Consider the following 22,243-nt stretch of genomic DNA (forward strand, 5'->3'; position numbering starts at 1 on the left):
TAAAAAATGAATAAAAAATAATGAAACTGTTATGTAGAATTAGGCTAATAAGGATTTTTTCCCATCCTTTACTTTGCTAATATGTTTTGAGAAACAGTTTCTAGTTTTGTGCAGAGGGGCTTTGCAAATGAAGCCTGTGATTTGGAGAAGTACTTCCATCATGGTTGTCAAGCAAGCAGGTGATCAACTTATTTGAACTGTGTTATACTTGAGATTCAAGATTTTAAAAAGTGTTTTATTTTCCTTTGGTGATCTGCAGTTCTGTGTTTAACGGCTCTGATGTTTAAGGTATAAAACTACATTCTAGAATTATTTAAAAATTAGTTATTTCAGTAAAATTAAAATATTCAAAAGAGTAGACCATTAGGAAGTAAAAAGGCATGTGCATCTACTTCAATAAAACTGTCTAAGTTAAGAGTGGACTTGCATAGAGTTAAATGCTTAAAGACCTTTACTCTGCGGTCACCGATAGTTTGTGTGAAACTGCATTTTTGCTGCAAAACGTAATCTTTTAAAAAGTTATTTTTCTATTTCTCTGTTTTACCCCACCCACACTCCCCCATTTCCCAACCCCCCTCACCCAGGGAAGACTAAGAAATACTACTTTGGGGAGGAAAACACCTTGTTTAACTTAAAAAAGCAGATTAAGTGAAATGTAATATATGAAGGGTTTAATGACTCTGGAAATGATGATAACCTTTCTTACTTCATGTACACCATTCTTGTCTGCCAGAGTATGTATTTGTTTCTAAACATTAATTTTTTGTTTCTAATTGAAATAATTGAACATATCTTTCTTTGTAGTTACGGTTGGTAGTTGCATTTGGGCTTAATTACAGTACAAGCTCAGGTGTAGTTACCAATTTATCTAGTTATGTACATACTTTCGGTACTGCATCTTTACTTTTATATTTTACTGTTTGGCAATGAATTACCTCCTCAGTTGGACTATTCTAGCTCAATTCAGTCTGTAGTACTTGCTACAACCTGTTTTTGTAAGCAGCTTTAGTTTGATGAAGCTTACAGTGGTTTGGAAAACCCAGCTGGCTGATAAAGTGATTTCTGTAAGAATGTCTGTAGGCAACAAGTTACTCCTTGTGATAAAAAAGCTTTTATAACTCTGACAGTCCAAGTAAAGAAATTTCCATCACCTTTATTTGTCTTCCAAGAGCAATTAATATTGCTATATTACTAAAGTTCAGTTGTAAATACTTCTGATGCTCAGTTTAGAAAACTGTACATTTTGCAGGTAGCTCAGAACCCTGGATAAAGTGATAAATCATTGTATCCATGAGAGCAATTTCCCTCTCATCCCTATGTAGGTTTATTTTGGGTTTAGGCTGGGGTAAAAGATTTGGATTTCTTTGGTCTGAGGGGCTTTTCTTTTGGTACATAGTAGTACTCTCTGCTGGTGCTTGGAAGGAGGAGTGTGCAGTTGAGGTTACACAACCCTTTTGAGTGTCTGTTTTGTTTCTGCTTCCTCCATACAGCATTATTGTGCAAAAATTTCAAGGCTTCAATCTAGAGCACTTGGTCAAAGTATGTCTTTATGAAAAACTTTTTTTTTTTTTTATTTCATTACATAGTATTTAATTTTTTGTCAAAGAATAATGCTTTTGATGACCTTGCTGTGGTGGCTACTCAGAACAAATTAAAGGGGTGTCATTGTGCTGTGTTTAGTTTGGATTCCAAAGGGTTATTCAACATGCAAGTATTTACTTGGTTTTGGAAAACTGAATATGCAAAACATGTTTCTAATCTGCTAGAAGAAATAAAAGTAAGTAATCAAGTAATCAACCAGAGTAAGAAGTAACTTCATTTTTGGAGCTGTTTTGTTCGTTGTTTTTTCTTTTTAAAGGGTGGTATTTCCATGTTCTCATAAAACAGTTTCATTATCTGAACCTTTTCTAAAACACCCAAGATAGTATCCCATGTTATGATATACTTCTGTAGATAGCATGAATTCTTTTTGTCTTGTCAGGAATAGTGAATAAATTCCCTTTATAGTGCTCATTTTTCTGTGCATTCAAGTGTGTTTTTCTGAATTTCTGTAGTACTAAGTTGGAGACTTAAGCCATCTTCTAGCCTGAGAAATGCTAGAAAACCACAAATCCCATGAAGTTCCAGATTAATCATTTTGTGAAGTCGGAAGGGAAAAGCTTTCCTTGTTGGGAAAGCCTGGTAATTTAATCGGAATCATCGTGCTGCAAGAGAGCTTGGGGCTTCTTCAGTGCTTTCTGACTCTACTCAGATCATCAGTGATGGAATCAGATGCTTTTCAAATTATTGATGGCATGTTTTGAGGTATCCAAATTTGAAGTACTTTCACACTGGCAAAGCTAACTGTGTTAAGTGGAGACATGGACCATGGAGAGAACATCTGATGCTGAGATCCAGAGTTTTAGTGTGCTATTTAGCTCTTGTGTTGTGAAGTATGCACTGTAGGGAAATTGCTTAGTCTGTTATGTATCTTTTTTGCAAAAGAGAAGTCTTTGCAGATGGAAAAATTACTTTTATCCTATTACCCAGTACTCAGAAAACTTGGTTAACAAGTGAGAAGAAGCTGAGCAATAAGGAATTTATTTCTATGAAATGCTGGTAAGACATACCAAAGACAGTATTTTTTTAAAGGTGTTTTAATTATGTTGCAGATATTTCTGAAAAATTTTGACTACTTAGTAATTCAGATTAAAATTTTTGCAGAAGTTGTTGGTTTTACTTATCAGTTAATTTTCTGGATGTGCACATAAATTCATGTATAAAAATAAGTAACTGTTTTCCTACGTAGGCCAAAATCTGTATAAATGTATTTGAAGTTTTTATTGAGTATCATATTAAGCAGGCAGAAGCTGTTTTAAAATAAATATTTTAGCTTGCATTATTATTTTATTTTTTATTCTCCTGGTTTGTATTTTTTCTTAGAACCATGTTTTTGTTGCTGCATTGACTATATTTGAAAGCATTCTTGAGTCAACTCATTCTGTATCTGTTAAGTCACAAGTTGAGTGTCTTCTCTCTAATGTCTGGTTCCAATACAAATTCTACTTTTTATCACCATTTAGTAAACACAATTGTACATTGTTCTCTCTTTTGATTTTTTCTCCACAGCAATAGAAAACTGAAAGGAAACATGTAGTGTATCAAGTTGAATTTATTTGATGATGGATTTCTCTCTATTTTATTAGAAAGTATACAACCATGATTTCTGTCCTGTAAGTAAAGGGCTAGCATATAAAGACCAAAGCACTTACAGGAATGGACTTCTAGAGATAACAAGCTAAAACCAGTTGTGAAGTAATATGTTCTAGTTATGATTCAGCTTTTTTAGAGAGCAGTTTTGAAACCATCAATTTTAACTAGCTATATAGATAAATTAAAATAAACCCATTTTGTCCAGTCATACTAAGGTATATTTTATTGATAACGTTGAAACAGCTGAAGCCCCATCAACCCTTTCCATCCCCACCAGGAAGTAATGACTGCACTACTATTAGAAAAGAACCTTCTAAAACACAGTTAAGGTTTAAAAGCTATATGCACTAATTAACAAAATACAGTGAACATTTAAGCTGTTAATAACCGCAACATCCCTGATGCATAGACCTTCAATATGCTAACACTGCATAACAGTTCGCTATTGTGCATCTCTTTAATGAGGGTAACTGTGTCGGTTCTTTTCTTGCTTCACTACCTGCTGTGTATGGAAATTATGTACACTATTTAGCACTTTCTTTCAACTTCTAAAGTGCATGCATATTACATAGAAGCATTACATCCTGCTTTAGGGTAAGGGGCAGCTTTTAACAGGTCTGATTTCCTTTTAGTTTCTTAAGTGCAACTTTTCTTCGTCTAAAAAGCATGCACTAACAGGGATTTTGCTCTAAATTTGCATTTCTTGATTGGGGATTTGCTTCTGTTTTTCTCTCCTGTGTCTCACCCCACTTGTAACTGTATGGGTAAAGATGTGTTACAGAAATAATTTTCTCTAAAAAGGAAATGTGAAGAATAGAGAACATGCATCACAATGAAGGCGGGCATTGGTTGAATTTCTTGATACTGTTCTTAGTAGCAGAACATACAGCAGAATTATCAAGTTAAACTTTAAAACACTACTTTCTGCCATTTTTTGATGAATAAACAGAAACCTAAATAGTTTGCTGCATTTTGAAGCTTGAAGTTAAATGCTGCTCCATAGGTACCATTCAGTAGGGAATTAATTAATTGGTAATTGTAAGGTGAAAGGAAGAGGCATGATAATGGGATTTAAATTTTAATATTCTTTGCTCAAGCTTCCAGCCCTAGGACATTGTTACTTAATTAAACGGAATTCACTATTAGTGTTTCATACATTGTAGAGACAACTTTTCTTATGATTTTGTGATAAAAAATCTTACCAGATTTTTCAATTTCTAAGATGTTGCTGTACATTCAAATGGGTATTCAACAGCTCAGACCTTAGAATATTTGCTGTCCAGGTTAGATTAGGAATTGACCACGGTGTTCCTGCCTCACAGCAGCAATTCCACTACCTGTGTGTAAGTAGTTTCCTACTTCCCTGCAGGCTCTTCCCTGTTCTGCTCTCTTGGTCTTTTCCAGCTTCAGTGGATTGAAACCATTTCCAAAAGCTGAAGATTATGAGACAAGTGGTACCTGAATTTGAGAACTCTACTGGGGCCTTATTTGGAAATTTTCTTGATTGGTATTTTAAAAAAAGCTTTGTAAGGTTTTCAGATGGGCATAAAGTAGATCATAATTTTAAATTTTCTTCTTCCTGAAAAACAGTAACCTTAAAAATTTCATTAAGTCATATGTTTATGGTTTACTTTGTAAATACACGTAACTTTTAGTGAATATTTAAAGTAAGTGCTTGGCATCAGAAAAATGGCATCAGAACACACAAAAGGTACAGAAATTATTTCCAGTGCACAAGAGTAGCCTGAATTTTGGCTTTAACTTCAAATGTGAAGACCTCATCCTGAAATGCTGGGTAAGGCTCTTGGTGTCCATGATCAAAACTGGATTTTATAGTCTATGAATCACTGTTAATGAATAATTCACCAAGTTAATATTGAAATACTGTCTTTAGCTTTGCAAGACAATCTTCTTTACTGTGACTTATGCTAGGATTGTTTGGAAAACATGCTGTCACTGAACTACAAGTAAACTTCAATATGCTATTTATTTAATAATGTATACAAAATTGAACTAACTGGGGGAATAGCTACGAAGTTCTTTATCCTAGGCAGTGTAAATTGGCTAGTACTTGTCTGCTTTCTTTCCAAGCTCTTTCCTGCCTGTTCTCTTGTTTTCCACTGAGAAGTAGTATCTGTAAGAATGGTTGCTTATGATAGTAAAGTAGGGAAGTATTACCATAATGTAAATTATTCTAAAATAAATCAGATTGTTTCACTTGTTAGGTTACCCTCTTATTTTCTAAATGCAGGTAAACTAAGACTACCTCTTTTTGATTTGAAAGTCTGTCATCTGAAAATGTGGCTGTAGTCTTATGCTTCACTAATTGATTTTCTTGCATGTTTTTTAGTCTAAGGATCTTGAATTTCAAGTCAAGTGCTTGAAATATGTCCACTGCAGAAAACTGTATTTTTGAAAGGCCTCACAAAAAGACCTAACCACTTGTCTGTGTGTACAAGCAAGATTTGCTTGCATATACTTTCAATGAACTAGAAAGTATGCTTTCTCTAAATGTTGTTGGGTTAAAATAAAACGTAATTTGCAAGATCTTCTGTAATTCAGGCTTTTTTCTGTCTTGTTCAATATAATCACGCTGTTTGTCATTTTTTCAATTTGAAGAACATTGCATCTACAATGAATTCTCTTACGAGTGCTAGCAGCAACATCAATCTGTTTTTATAAAATACACTCTTTGCCCCTGACTGCCCCAGCTTTCCTCTAATTAATAATGATTTTCTTAATATAGATATATGAAGAAACCCAAGTGTAAACCCAGCTATTTTATTTCCTTTCTTTTTAACATCTTTTTATTTACCTAGACAACATCTACACAGCTAAGACATACTGCTACAGGAAAAACAACCAGTATTAATAAATAATACATTTTTGTTTCTTGTGATTATTTCTTGGCAGAAAAATGATACTGAACAAGAAATAATCTGTCGGTGCTGAAAGTGGGCCTTAATGTGTTTCAACTGTTTTCATTTTTAAGTTTTTAAAATGTTGTTTACTTGTCCATCAGAATGCAGGCTAAATGGCTGATATTTTTTACAAGTGTGTCAAGAAAAAAAGCCTCTCTGTTTTGAGTCTTGTCAGGGTACTGAGAAGTACAAAATCATATATTTTTGTTTTTCTTTTCAGTGTTGTAGTTTAAACTAACAAAAGCACAACTCAGCAGCTTTTCCCATAACTTGCCAGTAATCGCTCTTATAAATGCCAATTTTCTGTGACTTTTGAAGGAGATGTAACTAAAAAATTTGGGGATGTACTGCAGACTTCTAGTGAAGTGTTTTAATGACGTGAAAGAAGGACTGGTGAGAAGGATGTTTTCTACTTACTGCTGTGAAGTCATGTTCCAGTTGTTATTCCTGTTTGCTCTTTCCTAGTTTTTTTTTTCTCAAATCAAAGATTCAAAGAGATGTTGATTTAATAGTGTGTGGAGTGTGTTACGCCATTTTATGTGTAGTATCTCATACAAGCAAGTATAGAATAATACTAAGCATGTAAAATATTGGGAAAGTGTAGTGAGCCTTTAGAGCAGAACAACAGGAAGTTCTCAAGGAGTTCTTGCAACTGCAGTGAATGCTCAGACATCATGTTTGCTATAATATTGCCTCACCTGTGAAATACAAACTGATGAATAAAAGTGCTGAGGCTACCAGTGCTTGTTTTGGATGCTGACACATCCTTTCATAATGGCAGTCAGCAGTCTAGAAAGTATTATAGTGGACTTGATTCGAGTAATGTGATGGTTTCTGTTAGACCTACTTTTCTCCATTTTCTGCTTCTCTTTAGTTTTTTACTTAACTGATTGTGAAAAAATATTTTCTTTAAATGAAACTTTCATGAAATCTTTGTTATTGTCAAACTCTATTTCCTGTTTACAATGTTTGATTTTCTTTTTAAAAAAACAGTTCTTTAGGTACTTTTCTCAGCTTTTTTATTAATCATTCTGCAGGATGGCTACACGGGAGAATATGTTTTGAGTAATACCATGTTGTTCACTATTTACTGTGATAATGCAAAATGATTGTGAAGCCTGAAAGAAAACTGTATCCTGTGTGATACAAAGTTTCCTAAGGGCAAATATGCTTTTTCCCCTTGTTTTGTCTGTAGCTGTTAGATAAATGTTGTCTGACCATGTTTAGTTCATTCTGCTCCATTTTTCCATTTGCAGTTTACATAGCAGATTCTGTTCTCATGTGGTTCCTTCAAAAATACTGCATTGAAATGTAGAAACATAAATGTTCTGATCCTGACTTACAGTTAAGCAGCTGAGCACATTAAATAAAAAACTTTTTTCACTGCAGCTACTTTGTAGGTATTATGCAAGACGTTCTGTGCTTTGATATAACAACTTCTAAATAAAGTGAATTGCAGCATGAATTTATAGCGAAACTTTACGTAGTTAGTCTGGTAAAACATGTTGGAGGTGGGGAAGAGAGCAAGCTGTTGTAAACTCCTATAAAGTACATAAAACTTCTACTTTCTCTCCATTCTAACAAGTGTAAAACTATTGAGGTTAAGTAGGTGGGGCAACCGGAAGTAATTGCTAAGGCCAGTGGCATTTTTGTGGTTTCATAAAGGCAGAAGCTAATTATTCAGTTTTTATTTAAGTGAAATGATGCCAAAAAGGAGGTTCCTGTGGAGCAGCTGCACTCCTTCAGTGTTACCCTAATTTACCACAGACACAACTGTCACAAATAGAACTTTTAAACTTGATATATAGCCACGAAAGTAAGGAGCTCTTTGTCTGGAATGCATGCAGAAGAACTCCTTTATACAAATCAACCGGCAGATGACGGACAATGATGAAAATTTGATTCTTTGAAGTCATAATGGTCATTGAAATGTGTGAAATTCTGGTATTGAAAAGAGAACGGCTAGCAAGACTCTAAATCCTGGGTGGTTGCTGGAAGCTTGCTGGGAGGTTTTTCTGTGTTTTGACATCAACTTCCCATTGCTTGTTCCCTGTTTCCTTTATTAAAAAAAAAAAAATAGGAGTGCTAAACTGTAGGTAGTTAATAGTGGTTATGTACAGTTTCTGTCTTCATGGTGAAGGAAATGCCATAGAAGAAACATGACACCTTTATGCACACCTGACCCATCTATTCAAAACCATTTGTTTTCAGAGGTACTTTGAATCATTTCGTGCCTCTCCTTTAATTAGAGTTCCATTTCTTGTCCCCTTTGGAATTTCTGCTATTAGAGGAATACTTAAAAAAAGGAAATTCTTGTTTCCTTTAAAAGTTATCTTCATGTTGAATAGTGTTTTCATTGACACTGCCTCTGTGAATCAGTTTTTCTTATTGCTGCATAGCACGTTTTTTTTGTTACTACCCTTCCCAGAACAGCTTTAGCAGACTTTCCACCATGACAAACATTCTTAAACAATGTAAGTTGTAATAAAGAAAAACTACTGTGTTTGTAAGAAATTTTATGTGATTTCTGCTGTTTAAAAAAAAGTGATTTATTCCTTTGAGCTTATTCCAAGGACGGACAAAATGCATCAAAATTAGTATTAAAATTTTCTCAACTTACAAAAAAAATAAAATCAGAGTTTTCTATTCAAGTAATATGTATATATTAAGGAAAACAGAATGTGAGATTCCACCTTTTTAGAAGCATTCTGACATTTTAGGTGCCTGTTTTAAAAATGTCATTAGTTTTTAGTAAATCTATACAGTTCAAATCTCAAGTCTGTTATATTGTAATTTAATATCTTTAAGATTCTGAACTCCTCACTAGTATTTTAATATACCAATACAGCAAAATTCATTAAGGAACACTTTAAAAAAAAGATAGTAATGTGAAACCAGCTGTCAAAAATACTTTTGTTTTGGAAAGTTGGTTCACAGGTAGTTTCAATGAGAACTTAAACTCAGAACAAAGCACTGAAGACCCAGTAAAGAGTTCAACCCAATGCAGCATAGTTCTTTTCAAGTATTATATTGTTTTAATGGCATCTTGGAGCGGGAGCTTTAGCCCATTGAAATGTCGCTTAAAGGACAGGTTCTTCTGTCACTAGCTGGAGCTGTGTGGATGAAATGATCACAATAGAGTGTTGTAATGCATTTTAAAAGTGTGAGAAATCAGTTTGTCTAGACTAAGAGTGCGCCTACAGGGAATAGGAATCTTAGAGCTTCTGTGCTCTTTAGGTGTCAAGTAAGTGATAGATGCCAAGCCTTTTTATTCCATATCTTTGGCAACAGCTCAGCTATGCTACAGTATCTTACATGTCTACAGCAAGCAAAATCAGTGATTTTATGTCAGGACAACTTGAGTTTCAGCAACCAGAAACGCATTGTCCTAACAACTGTCTATTCAATTGCCAGCTTTTAAAATGGAGAAGATATCAATAAATAATTGCTTGATTCCCAGAAGGCATGAAAACTCTAGCCATAATGAGTGTAAGTTTGGAGAGCTAGCAACACCATGTAGATATTTCAGTTTTGGAAAAGAGGAAGATTTTGATTTTTAATTTTCAGTTTTAAAATATTTTTATGGGATTAAACCTATATTATTAGTGAAATAATCTTGATTTAGAGCCACCTGAGTACTCAAAAAACATAGCTTGAAGGGTTTGTCTGGGGTTTTGGTTTTACTTTCATCCGGATAAACAAGTCTAGGCATTTCTTTACTATGGTTGTCTCATAAATATAGCATTTGCTGATTTTAATCCTCCTTTTAGATTGTGTTCTGTATGTACTGTGTAATATATTTATGATTTTCTCGTGTTAAGTCTTCAAAAGAGAAAATAGCATGTGTCCATAATGTTATTTAACAAAATATCTTTATATTAGTAGTTCCAGTTTATTCTGGAAGAATTCAAATCTTCTAAATCTGAAGCATATCATTCATAGTGAATTTATGAGCTCTGGGCATAATAATAGTAAAAGAAATAAAATAATTTTGAGTTATTTTGAAGTATCTGAAAGTATTTGATGATAACAACCCCAGCATTTTTGCATGTACCATTGTTTAAGAGCAGAAAAATAAATTTTTTGCAAATATTACTATATTTTCTCATGTTTGTTAAATACAGAAATAAAGGCTATATTTCAGCCTATTTGTATAAATAAGCAAATTGAAACATTGAATCCCCACCAAACTTTACTGCAGGTAAAAGCACCTTTTTGTTAAACAAAACACTTTGCCAATTCAAATCAGAAAAATATTAAGCATTTTACCTCCTAAACTGCAGTTTAAATTTCAGCAGTGAGAAATGCCAATCTGTCGGAAGGTATTTTTGCATAGGTGTTGCAACATTCCAGTAGCTGGTACTGCTTCTCTTTCATATCACTGCTAGACTCATATTAAAAATAAGCATGACTTGGTCTGGTCCTAATGAAATTGTTAAGGTAATCAACTGTGTATTGTGGTAGTTTGGGTAGAAATGTCAGAAGCTGGAAAGCTAGTGTGGATGCTTGTTTGTTGCCCCTGCTGTCCTCTTTGCAAATGCAAGTCAAATGCTTTAAACTTCCTCCCTTTTACAGTTTTAAGGGACTGATCTCCCAAATTTTCTGAAGTAAAATTGAAAATGAGAACTGCTGCATTTCAAAGGATGGTCTAGTGACTGCATCAGGAAGTTTCAAGTTTGTCACAAAGCAAAATCCCATAAAGTTAGTAGGCACATTTTATGTAAAATGACAGTGTTCTATTTAAAACTTCTCTTTTCATTCAAGTCATGGCAATACTGTCAGGATGAGTTCAATATGCCCAAAGTTTTACTGTGGTTTTCTGAACTTTTACCGGTTTATTACTTGTTCAGGGGAGAGAGAAGGGAAGGGAGGGGAGGCAGGGAAGGGGGAGGGAAGGGCAGAGAAGGGAAGGGAAGGGCAGGAAGGGAGACTGAGGAGCTCCCACTGGCCTTTTAAGTATGTAAGGAGCAGGAGTAGTTTAACCTCCTTAGAGATGGATTTGATGTTTGATTTCCGTCTTTACTAGGGTGAACTGACAGGTTAATTTTGCATAATTACTGTTTAGTTTTTAGCAAGAATGTTCACTTTAATTATATCAGATGCTACTGAGGATAATTTTTCACAGCAATTCTTGTGAGGTTTTTCCCTATCTTTTGCTTTGTTAAAGTCAGTTAATGTTCTTAGGCTGGTTTGAAGGATTTATCTTTGTTAGGCTTATTTGGAAGGCTCATTCCTCCCTAGTAGAGGAGGGCATCCTACTGTTGGTTATATACAATGTTACAAATCTTTTTTTTCTTTGAAGGTTCGAATCTCCTAAATAATTTTGTCCTTCACAAATACAATGAGGAATTGTAAGCATCAACTTGAAAGCATCAAATGCCCTTTTCTTGATCTCAAACATCCACAGAACTGTCAAATGCTGAGTCATAACTTGAAACAGGAAGAGAGGGTCAACTTTATTTAATAACTAATGGCTAGAGAGATAAGAGCTGAATTCTTGTACCTTCTTTGCAGTCCCAAAGAATCAGTAGCATATTGTGCAAAATGTATTCCCTTCTGCCTCTTCCTTCATGCTAAGGATAGCTTCTTGAGCCAGCACAGGTGATGGTGTCTCTTAACAATATACAGTTAAGCCCAACGGAAGGCACTTACATGCAGCACATACTTGGCTGGCAAGTATTTTGGTAAAGAGTCCTGTTCATGTGAGGTTCAGGCTCCTAATGGTAATGTAAAATTTTGGAATTTGTCAGTGTTTCAGTCTGCACTCTGATATTGTCCTGAAGGAAGAAAGTGTTTGCAGTTTTCCACATTTGCTTTAGTTGGTGCAAGAAAGTGAAGCAGTCCTGACTTAGCAGCTGTGGACAGAAGAAAGATGGGGGGAAATGTCCCATCCCTCCTCTGGCTCTAGCTGTTTTGTAGATGGGAGATAAGCAAGCTCAGGTAACTGATCCAAGCAAAACCTAACTCAGCCAGGGGAAGCAGAATAATAGCATCCTAATGTGTATAACCTTCAGTTGTGTTCAGCTGAAATCATAATGTATTTCTATAAATTTTTTTCAGATTTTGTAGCTTTAAAAATAAAGCATGAAATTATGTAAAAAGCATAACCAGTATTTTGTATAAGTCTCTTACAAACCCTTTTTTAACAAGTCGTATTATGGGTTTTTTTTAGGATATCACTACTCTAACTGGTGTTCCAGATGAGCACATCAAAACCAGAAAAGTTCACATTTTTGTTCCAGCACGTAATGCAATGCAGTCAGGAGCTAACAATACAAAGAAATGGAAGATGGAATTTGATAACAGGGAGCGCTGGGAGAACCCTTTGATGGGCTGGGCATCTACGTGAGTACTTACTGAATTTGAAAATACTTTTCTTCTATATTTGGCTCTCACTAGTAATCTAAATTTTAAATAGCCTTTCTACCTTTAAATGTTATAAAATAAATATTTGCATTATAGCAGTCTCTACAGTAAGTGGTTGGGTTTGTTTATTGTATGATTTATGATCTGTCAAGTTTAAAAGCAGATTCTTAGAGCTCACGACATCATCTGGAAGAGTTTGAAAAAGATGTTAACAACTAGACTTTTCAATGATTACAATGTGGTGATGTTACTGTGTAGCAGCATCAGGGCCAGAAGGTCATTAGTTACATAAGTAGTAAATCATTCTCAGGTCTCAGTTGCATCTTTCAAACAAAAACAACAGTACTTCCGGCTTTTTTTATCCTGAGGATCTAAAATGGCAAGTCATAACTAAAAAAACCAACAACAAGCCCAGTTGTTTAAAATATTACTTTATTTGTTAAAATATTGTCAATATTAGCATTAAAACCTCTTAAAAACACAAACAATTCAGAATGGTACTGCTCTTAGCTAAATATACTGTAATTTGGAGATGTAATTACAACTTATATGCATCTAATTTTTAATTCTTTTTTTTTTCCCTTATATGAATACAGTACCTACATTTCACGCTGTGGTTAGAATTCCTGTAAACTCTGAGAACTATGCCGGCAATTCCTCTGAAAATATTGTAATTTTGATTTGGAACTGTCTCCTTTGAGGCATATTCAGAATCTTTAATTATTAGACATACACCAAAATCAACCACTAGAGATTCATTCTCAATCTTCAGAAAGAATACAATGTGTACTGAAAATATCTTGCTATAATCATACTAGCATTTATCATCAAAGAAAACAAAATTCTATGAAAAAACCCCTTTTAAATATCAAACATTAAATAATTTCAGGATGTATTTTTTGAGATGGATTAACATTCTAAATCCAGTCACAGAAATTATTTTTTTATATATGTGACATAAATGAATCCAGAAATTTAATTCAAGGTAAGTCTGAAATGTAGTTCAAAGTAACTCTGAAATCAAGACTTCCTGTTGTATTGATTTCTCATAAAAATTTGAGAAGATTCTACATATGTTTTTATTTTTGGGTAGGGAAAGGAATATCTCATGGGTAAGCAAGCTCCAGGTAGGATAAAAAAAGGTACTCTGTTAAAAGGTACTGGGTTAAAGGTGTTGTAAATTAGTGTGTATCCATTCATTTTTAAGGCATTCTTGTAAAAACTATTAGGGTACACTCTGGTGTTACCTTTCAATGCCCAAAAATGCCTAAGAAGAGTTTCTTTTCTTGAGATCTAATTTCTACAAAGAAAATTCCTTACACAGTTTTCCATTTACTTTTGAATAATGTAATGGGATTTGTGGGTTAGAGCTTTTTAGAGTCTACTTATTAAAACCCTCTTTTATCTGAACTCAATATACTTACTTACCTGTAGGTCTTTCCTATATTTCTGTCATTTTACAGTCTTATTTGGGGCTAGAGTTTTTTTGCACTTGTTGTTTCTTGGCTCTTTGGGCTTTTTTTCAGTGAAAACTATCCAGTTATAGATCTAAGTAAAATGGACCCATGTAATTTATTTTTATTTGGGAGGTTTTGTTAGAAGAAAGCCTAAAGATGGTTCTTGAGTACACCTTTTAATATAAAGCTGTAAACAAAGAACAGTGGGAAGTGCAAAATTTTCATTGTATGAGATCTCATAAGAGAACAAAACATGGAATCCTCATTTTCAGTGACTGATAGAACAGTTGGGGATGGCATAGGAAATTCTGCAGCGCTGGTACTGCTGGCACTATCAGGACATCATGTTGGACATCATGAAATCCAGTTTCCTTACATGGGTAGCTCATTTATGGAAATAAATCAGAAATGTATTTAGATTGAATGAAGGATGATTCCACATAAAACAGAACTAATAATTTCTGCACAATTCTCATTTCCCAACTGTCTCTGTCCTGGGAGGCTTTTTGCCATATTTACAGGTCTGAACAGGCACTGGTCCCTCACTACATTTCAGACCTAAAGCGTCTTTGTTCCTTTTTAGCAATGTTGAAAAGATTTTTCTAACCCTAATTACTGAGAGAGTAATGATAAATAAAAGTTGTCACAATATTGCAGTACACTGGGGCCACTTTATTCTCCTGGTCATGTCATCAATTAACTTTTAGCTCCTAATTCACTTAACTGTTGTTATAAGAGAAATTATTAAATGTCTTTGAGAGAGCCTATCACAGTGGCTTGCAAAAGTGTAATTTCTATCTTTATCCTGATTGTTTGTTGTGTGATTTTTGTTTGTTTCTGATTTTTTATTGGGGAATGTATTGGATATATAGTGAATTCCATTTTTCCATGTGTACATCAGATAAAATTACACTGTTGTCTTTGCTGGAAGCGAGATTCCCCCTTTTCCCCTCCCCCTTCTCCAGTCACAGGCTTTGCCCTTTATTGTAGAGAGTTCAGTGTATCTTCAGTCTTTTCATTTATCCTTCTAGCTTCAAAGAGAGAACAGTTGAGAGGCAGCTCCTTCAATAGTTTTTGCAATTTGGTCTTGTCATTCCAGTTGTCTCCCAGGCTCATAGGCAGTGTTGTCTCAGGGAGGTTTTATCTATCTTTGTGTTGCTACAACCAGTATCTCACTTCTTTAAGAGTGAGAACTCTTTTTTTTCCCGTCCTTTATCATTGTTCTTAAATTGAGCTTTTATAGCAACAAATAAGGCAATTTCGTGTTTTAACTGAGAATTAAATTTGTTTCAAAAACCTTTATGGTATTTCATTCATGCAGTTAAGGAATAGCTGGTCATCTAAAATAACCACTATTAATTAGTTAACCGGTGGTTTGCATTTTGAAGCTTCATTTTCAGGTGTAGCCTGTGATCTGCTTGCTGTGTAGGAATAAATTGTGCAGGTCATGTGACCTCAGCCAAAGCAGAACTCTCAATATTTTTCTTTTATACTTTTCAGTTTCTGGTTAATTCTTTCTCTGCTCACTTCAGTATTCTACTCTTTTCTATCTCAGATTATGCTTCCTCTAGCTGCTCTACAGACTCCTGGTCTCATTGAAATGTTCAGAATTACGTTAAGCCTCCTGATCTTACAAAAAGAGAGCGATTTTACAGATTTAAAGAGTCTTGCAGAGCAAGACTTTACCAAGTGGTTAAACATGTTTGTGAACTGTGTAATGCAGCCTTTGATTTAACATTTGAGATGCTGATATAATTTTTTTCTACTTTCAATATGCCTAAAAACTGTTATCTGATTACTTACAGAGCTGATCCTTTATCCAACATGGTTCTTACTTTCTCTACTAAAGAAGATGCCATTGCTTTTGCTGAAAAAAATGGTACGTATTGCATGTGTGGGCTATGAGGGATTCATCCTTCTATAGTATCTCAGTGTATTAACAACAGAATAAGTTCAGGATAAATGTTTTCCCTCTGTTCTGCAGAATTGGTAGACCACTAGCGTTCTACATGAGGAGGAGAAAAATGGGAATGGGAGATACTTCCAGGGGTACTGAAGGCATTGAATCTAGACTTTCCACTATATAGAAAGGTGTTTCATCCATTAATATTATTAAAATATGATATTAATATTAAAATGTTTTAAATGACAGCTGAATGAGACCTTGCTCAGTTCTTGGTGGAAAGTTAATAATTCAGGTGTATCCCAGGCTGGGTGTTCCAGATGCATGGCAACGTGATCTTTGCCTGAATGCTTAACATATCATCTCAGTTCTTATTAAGGGAAACTCTAAGTTCTTTTAAATGTTTGATAATCAGAAGAACTAAAATTATATGACTACCAAGTAAGCATATTGGACTTCATTTTTTGCTATGTTGCAACATAGATTTATTGTAAAAGAAACCCAAGAGGATCACCAAGTCCAACTCACTGCTCCTCACTGGACTACCTAAAAGCAGACTGTGTCACTAAAAGCATCACCTAGATACTCACTGAAGTCTGAGAGGCTTTGTGTCCTGGTCATTTCCCTGTTTCCATGACCACGCTTTCTCAGTGAATAAGCTTTTCCTATTGTTTGAGTCTGGACTTCCCCAGACGCAGTTTCATTCCGTTCTTTGTGTCCTGTCACTGGTCACCAGAGAGGAGATCAGCACATCCCCTCGCTGCTCCCCATGAGGAACCTGTAGACTTAGGATATTATACCTAACTCTGCCCAGCATTGGAGTCTAAACACATATGTTTGATGATTATTCTTACTTGTGAAGAAGACAATAGAAAAGTTGGTATTGTCACTTAACAATTTTAAGCCAGTGTTATATTGGAGGGAATGTGTCTGTAAACTTAGGCTTGTATTTCCTGACAGAATGATGGTAGCACAAACAGTACCCATAATCTCAGCCTTTTGAATATTTAGTGGTCCTTTATATTGTTAGCATGAATTTTTTTGCTGCTCTCTCTTTTTTGTTTTTTTAATCAACTCCATTTTCCTTGAAAAGTTAAGCCTGATGCTTAGTCCTTATGGATGTGAAGAAGATTAATTACAGTAATTTCACTAATACAAGCCGCAGCAATTTGACAAAAATTTTGGTGGAAACCCGGAAGTGCGGCTAATAGTCGGGGGCGGCTAATATGTGAATAATTTTCTGACATTTACAACCCCAGACGTGCCAGCCAGGGCGCCGAGCCAAGCACCTGCCAGTAAAAGCCAGCATTCCGCGATTGTTACAGTGTTACTGTGTTGCCCTGGCTCCCTGCAGGCAGCATGGGGGGTGGGGAGAGAGGCGGGAGAGCTCTCTGCTTCCCTCCTCTGCCGCAGCCCAGGGGAGGACGGGTGGGGGGGCGCTCCGCCATTGCCGCGGTTCGGGGAGGACAGGGTGGGGGGTGCCGCCATTGCCGCGGCTCCGGGAGCCAGCGGGAGCCCCACGCAGCCATTGCCGCGGCTCGGGGAGGAGGCGGGGTGCTTTGTCCGCACCCGCCGCCGGCACCACGGGCGCGGGAAAGCTCCGTCCCTGCCCGCCGCCGGCGCCACGGGCGCGGGAAAGCTCCATCCCCGCCTGCCGCCGCTGCCGTAGGAGCGGGGGAAGCTCCGTCCCTGCCTGCCACCGCGGGGCAGCGCCGACCCGGGGTGACCGAGCCCAGTGGCAGTGGCGGCCGGCCCCGAGCGGCAGCACCGGGCTGGAGCACCTGGCCCCGTCAGCGGCCCCTAGCGGGCCGAGCCTGCACAGCCTTAGCTCAGCCAGTAAACCCCGCCCTCCCGCGGTTCTGTTACTAATTGCACGCGGGTCCTCGCTGCGAACGACAGAGCGGCTTATATTCGGGTGCAGCTTATTTATGGACAAAAACCGAAATGTTTGCCAACACCCAGAGATGCGGCTTATACTCAGTGCGGCTTGTATTAGTGAATTTACTGTACATTGAGATAAAACCAGGAATAATGCACGTGAAACGTAAGGTTAAGGTTCTTCAGAAGTCTTTCCTATGATCTGCAGCTTTCAACTGTATTTAGTCAGGGGTACATAGTAAAGCTCCTTGGTCAGACCAAATTATGCAAAATTGTTAGATGTTTGATGTTGTGCACCACAAACATGGTAAGTCCATTAACTTATACATATAAGAAACATGGTTTAGATGTATTGCACATTAAATGGCATAAAATAACATACAAAAATCAATCTCAAAGGCTGGGAGACAATGGAGACCTTGGAAATTAATATGCAATTTATTTAATTTTTGATGTGCAATTAATTTGCACTTTTTAATAGTAAAGGTTAGAATCTAATTTTTCTGTTCCTCTTTGAATGTTAATTTTTCTGGCTTAGTAATGCTAATGTTATTGAAAAATAAGTTATGTTATCTAGGAAATTAATAGGATCACACTGGATAATCTGTGCAATTTTATTAGTGTATTTTACTATTGTATGAACAAATGGAATTTGGGAGACTTTGGTATAGTTACATTTATGCTTCTGTATTGTTCATGTTATTTCTTGAACAATTCAGTATACAGGAGAAAAAAATTAATGAAATGACCTCCTTATGTCATCTCTTGTGTTTTCAAAATACATATTCAAGTAAAATGCATTTGTTCAGTGTGGAAAGCTTATGCCCTCACTGGGCTAAAAGTTACTCCATTGTGCATGAAATCATTGAAACTAAGTCTATGACTTGGTATTAATATTAGTAGTTGAATATTCATTTAGTTTCACTCTTATCATAAATGAGATGCACCAAACTTTTCTGTATATACTGACTTGCCTAAATTGTGATTTCATTTCTAGTTATGCGCATGATATGTGCATAGTGTTTTCTGTAGTGATAGCTCCCATATCATGTGTAGCTAGAAATACAAATTTCACATTATTTAGTTTTGCTTTTTAAAAGACATTAGAAATTAGGAAGTTAGCTTCTTAACCAAGATAGTATTGAGACATATCTAAGTCTAATACTTAACTCTCTCTGTTCCTCCTGTATGAACCACACAAATTTTCCATGACAAAATTCCTTAAGAACTTGGAGTGTAATTTCTGAAAATTCTAGATATTGCTGGGTATTTTGCTGCAATTGGTTAACTTAAGAGTTTTTTCTCACCTTAAGAGCTTCAGGAGATAAGCTGTCTTTCTGCCTGCCCCATCTGATGTGTTTTCTAATATCAGAGTAGCAGCTCTGTATACACTAACAGGAGACGTTGCTGTCCAAATATTACAGCTGAGGATAGTCTGAGTTCTAGGCAAGGAGGAAACATTTTTAACTGGAAGAAATTAAAAATTCTGACTGTTGACCTATTTTTTGTCCTGTCTGACATCACTGAAGCAGTTGTTTAGAAACATACAACTTAAGTAACAAGGATGGAGAGTTTTTCTACTGCGTAGTAACCTTTAGTCAGGTGGTGAGGATGTTCTTCCAGAGAAGGCAAAATCTGCGTTCTCTCTACTTGGCTTGTATGGCAGGGCTCTGGGCAAGAGTAACTTCCCTCAGCATCTGGTATTTTTACAGAAGTGACCTCTGCTCTCAGTTGTGAACACCTCAAAGTACTGGTCTGAAGGAGTGTGTTCCAAAGTGTGGAACCTAATCGCGTATGGTGGCCTCTTGCAATTATTAGCTAGATGTAACTAACCTTAAGCATTTTGGATATCTGTGGTGGTGCAAGTCATTGTGCTGGCAGTTGCAAATCTCTTTTAGAGGCACTCGGCCCACTCCATCTAGTATATAAAAAGATGAAGCAATACCTTGGGGCTGTAGATTCCATTCCAGCAGCCAAGTGTCTCAATGTTAGGTGTTACAATGCTGAATGTTGCAATACTGAAGTCTGTCTCTGGATCTAGTTCTGGCTGTTTACTCAAGCTTATATTTTTAATCAGAACAGGAGGCAAAAGCCAGTGTTCTCACAGATGGAAAGAATATGTTTTTAAAATCTCTGTTCACTGTTGCTTACAGAGGATAGTTAACTTGGAAATTAAGACTGGTTGAGACTAATAAACATGAAGAAAATGTTTGTGTGACATTTGTGAATACGCAAAACTGAGGCAGTGACATGACAACTTGTGTATCTTACAGAACATTTTGATGTGTAGGTGTATTGAGTGTTTACTGTGAGCACCTTAAGTATAAAAATTCAGATGTATGTTAAGCGTTATGGGGCTTGCAACTTTTAGTTCTAAAGCTAAGGAAGAAAAGTACTTTCTTACGAGTATCACTTAAAATTGCATATTTAACTGCTTCTGGCTTCAACTGAAGTATCTCAACTTTGAGTGAAATATTGCAGCTAAAGAGACCAAACTTCGGAATACTGAGTGCTGCCCTGGCAACTTTCCAGGCACCTGGAGGCTGCAATCAATTTGCATTTTGATTTACATAAACACTAATGTCTCCACCTCCTCTTTTCTGACATTTTTAAGCATTTCTCTTGCTTAACTATCACATAATTTACTTGTCTTCGATCACTTCATTCTTTTTTCTTTTTACTCCTAATTTTTTATGTTCTTATAAAAAGTGTTAAGTATTGAACTCCTTTCTAATGTTGAAGTTTTTTCTTTCCTTTTTGGGTTTTTTTTGGTCCTCACGACCTCCTTTTTTTATTAGCTTTCCAAGGCCTCCATTGTCTCCCAATCGTTGAGATTGATTTTTTATATGTTATTTATGCCATGTTTTTTCTTACCCTCTTCATTTCCTGTGCCAACATACACAGAACCTTAGTAAGGCTTCTGTGTGCTGTGGAATTGTGGAGCCGTGAACTTACAGGACAGTCAGTCTTCTGTATTGAGCTTTTCATCGATGACCGTCAGATTTTTTGGAGGACTGTATTATGGTCAGGTCTTGCAATATCACACAATGGTCATTTACCACATTTATGGCATTTCGTTATTTTCCTTTGCCAACTAGAAAAGAACAAATTATTAGGCGCCTACATTGAAGAACAAAGTTAAAACCTTTTAAGTTGCATTTGTTGTATATTGAATGTTGAGAATATAATTCTCGTTGTTTCTTGTTTCACCCTGCCATTCCCCCGTAACCTCTAGGCTGGAGTTACGATGTTGAAGAGAAGAAGATGCCAAAACCTAAATTCAAGTCTTATGGTGCAAATTTTTCTTGGAACAAAAGAACAAGAGTGTCTACAAAATAGGTTGGCATTGGCCATGTGACTGTGAATAAAGTCAGCTGTGCTGTATTTATAGTCCATGTATAATACATCTCTTAATCTCCTAATAAATTTGCCCTTTAAACTACAGATGCGTCTTGTGATGTCTATTTAAAATGGTTTTCACGTCTCCAATTGAGCCTATTACAAGCTTCCCTAAAAATAGAAGAGATTTGACATGTTCATACTTCTAAAAGCGTCCTATACTAGGAATCTATCAAAAGGAATGTTTGAAATCACCTGCAACTTTAGGAGTTATGATTGATCTTTGATGGTAATTTTATATCTGCTGTTTAAACTTATGAAGTATAATAAGTTCAGTAAGCTTTGCATATACAAAGTCTTTCAGTAAAAGCTGGTTTTTTATTTCTTTCTGTACAAAACAGTATTGGCAGTTGAAGAGCAAAGAATGGGTATAACTCAAGATTGTTCTGTATAAATGGGATGTTCTTGAAAAGTGAGACTAAACCAGTTAAACATTCACGAATTAAGTCAGAATACTTGGGTGCGTCACATAGTATCAGCATGTACTAATTACATAATTACAGTTCTGGGTCTTTTACTGCTGGTTACATGTTTATCTGTATTGAGGTTTCCTGTTGCTTAACAGGCGATGGGGTGATAGCATCCCAACCTTAACAGCAAGTACATATTCTAAGCTCAATTTGTTTTAAATGGTATTATTAGTTTTAAAAATGCATAATATTACATTTGAAGTCTTTCTTTATATATTTTTGGCTATTGCGTTATTTGCTTTAGTTTAACAAGTTATGGTATTGAGACATGATCAGTAAAACATATTACAAATGGAGGGGTGTACACCTTTTTCCTGTGCAACTGAGTTTCATCCTAGCTGTCACAAAAAATACGGTTGAAACAGCTCTCTCCACACAGTCCTAAGTAATGGTGTGAGTGCTGTGTTAGATTTTAACTGAAAGAAGGCATAAAACTATCTTGTATTGCCCAGATTTTATTACTATATGGCATATATTTTTATTTCAGTTTTAATCAGCTCCCTTATATGCTGGCTAGCATTTGTGTATTGCATTGGTTCTGATCCAGTAGCAGCATAATCAACCAGTTGGATGAAGTTGCTATTTTCCTATCACAGACAAAAACTTACTCCAATTCATCTTCTGTTGAATTTTGAATGCTGCATTTTGCAGTGGAGC

General features: G+C 35.9%; 1 protein-coding gene across 1 annotated transcript in view; it reads left to right on the forward strand.

Moving 5' to 3' along the window:
- The window catches only part of NDUFS4 (NADH:ubiquinone oxidoreductase subunit S4), a 52,042-nt gene extending 30,881 nt beyond the window's left edge, over positions 1-21,161 (forward strand). Inside the window, exons 3-5 of the mRNA XM_033085707.1 lie at positions 12,286-12,458; positions 15,742-15,815; positions 20,953-21,161. Of these exons, the coding sequence (XP_032941598.1) occupies positions 12,286-12,458; positions 15,742-15,815; positions 20,953-21,056 (351 nt within the window). The 3' untranslated portion in view covers positions 21,057-21,161. The remainder of the gene's footprint in view (positions 1-12,285; positions 12,459-15,741; positions 15,816-20,952) is intronic.
- The last annotated feature ends 1,082 nt before the right edge of the window (positions 21,162-22,243 follow it).

The sequence above is a fragment of the Catharus ustulatus genome, chromosome Z (assembly GCF_009819885.2).
Source record: "Catharus ustulatus isolate bCatUst1 chromosome Z, bCatUst1.pri.v2, whole genome shotgun sequence".
NCBI classification, from domain to species: Eukaryota; Metazoa; Chordata; class Aves; order Passeriformes; family Turdidae; genus Catharus; species Catharus ustulatus.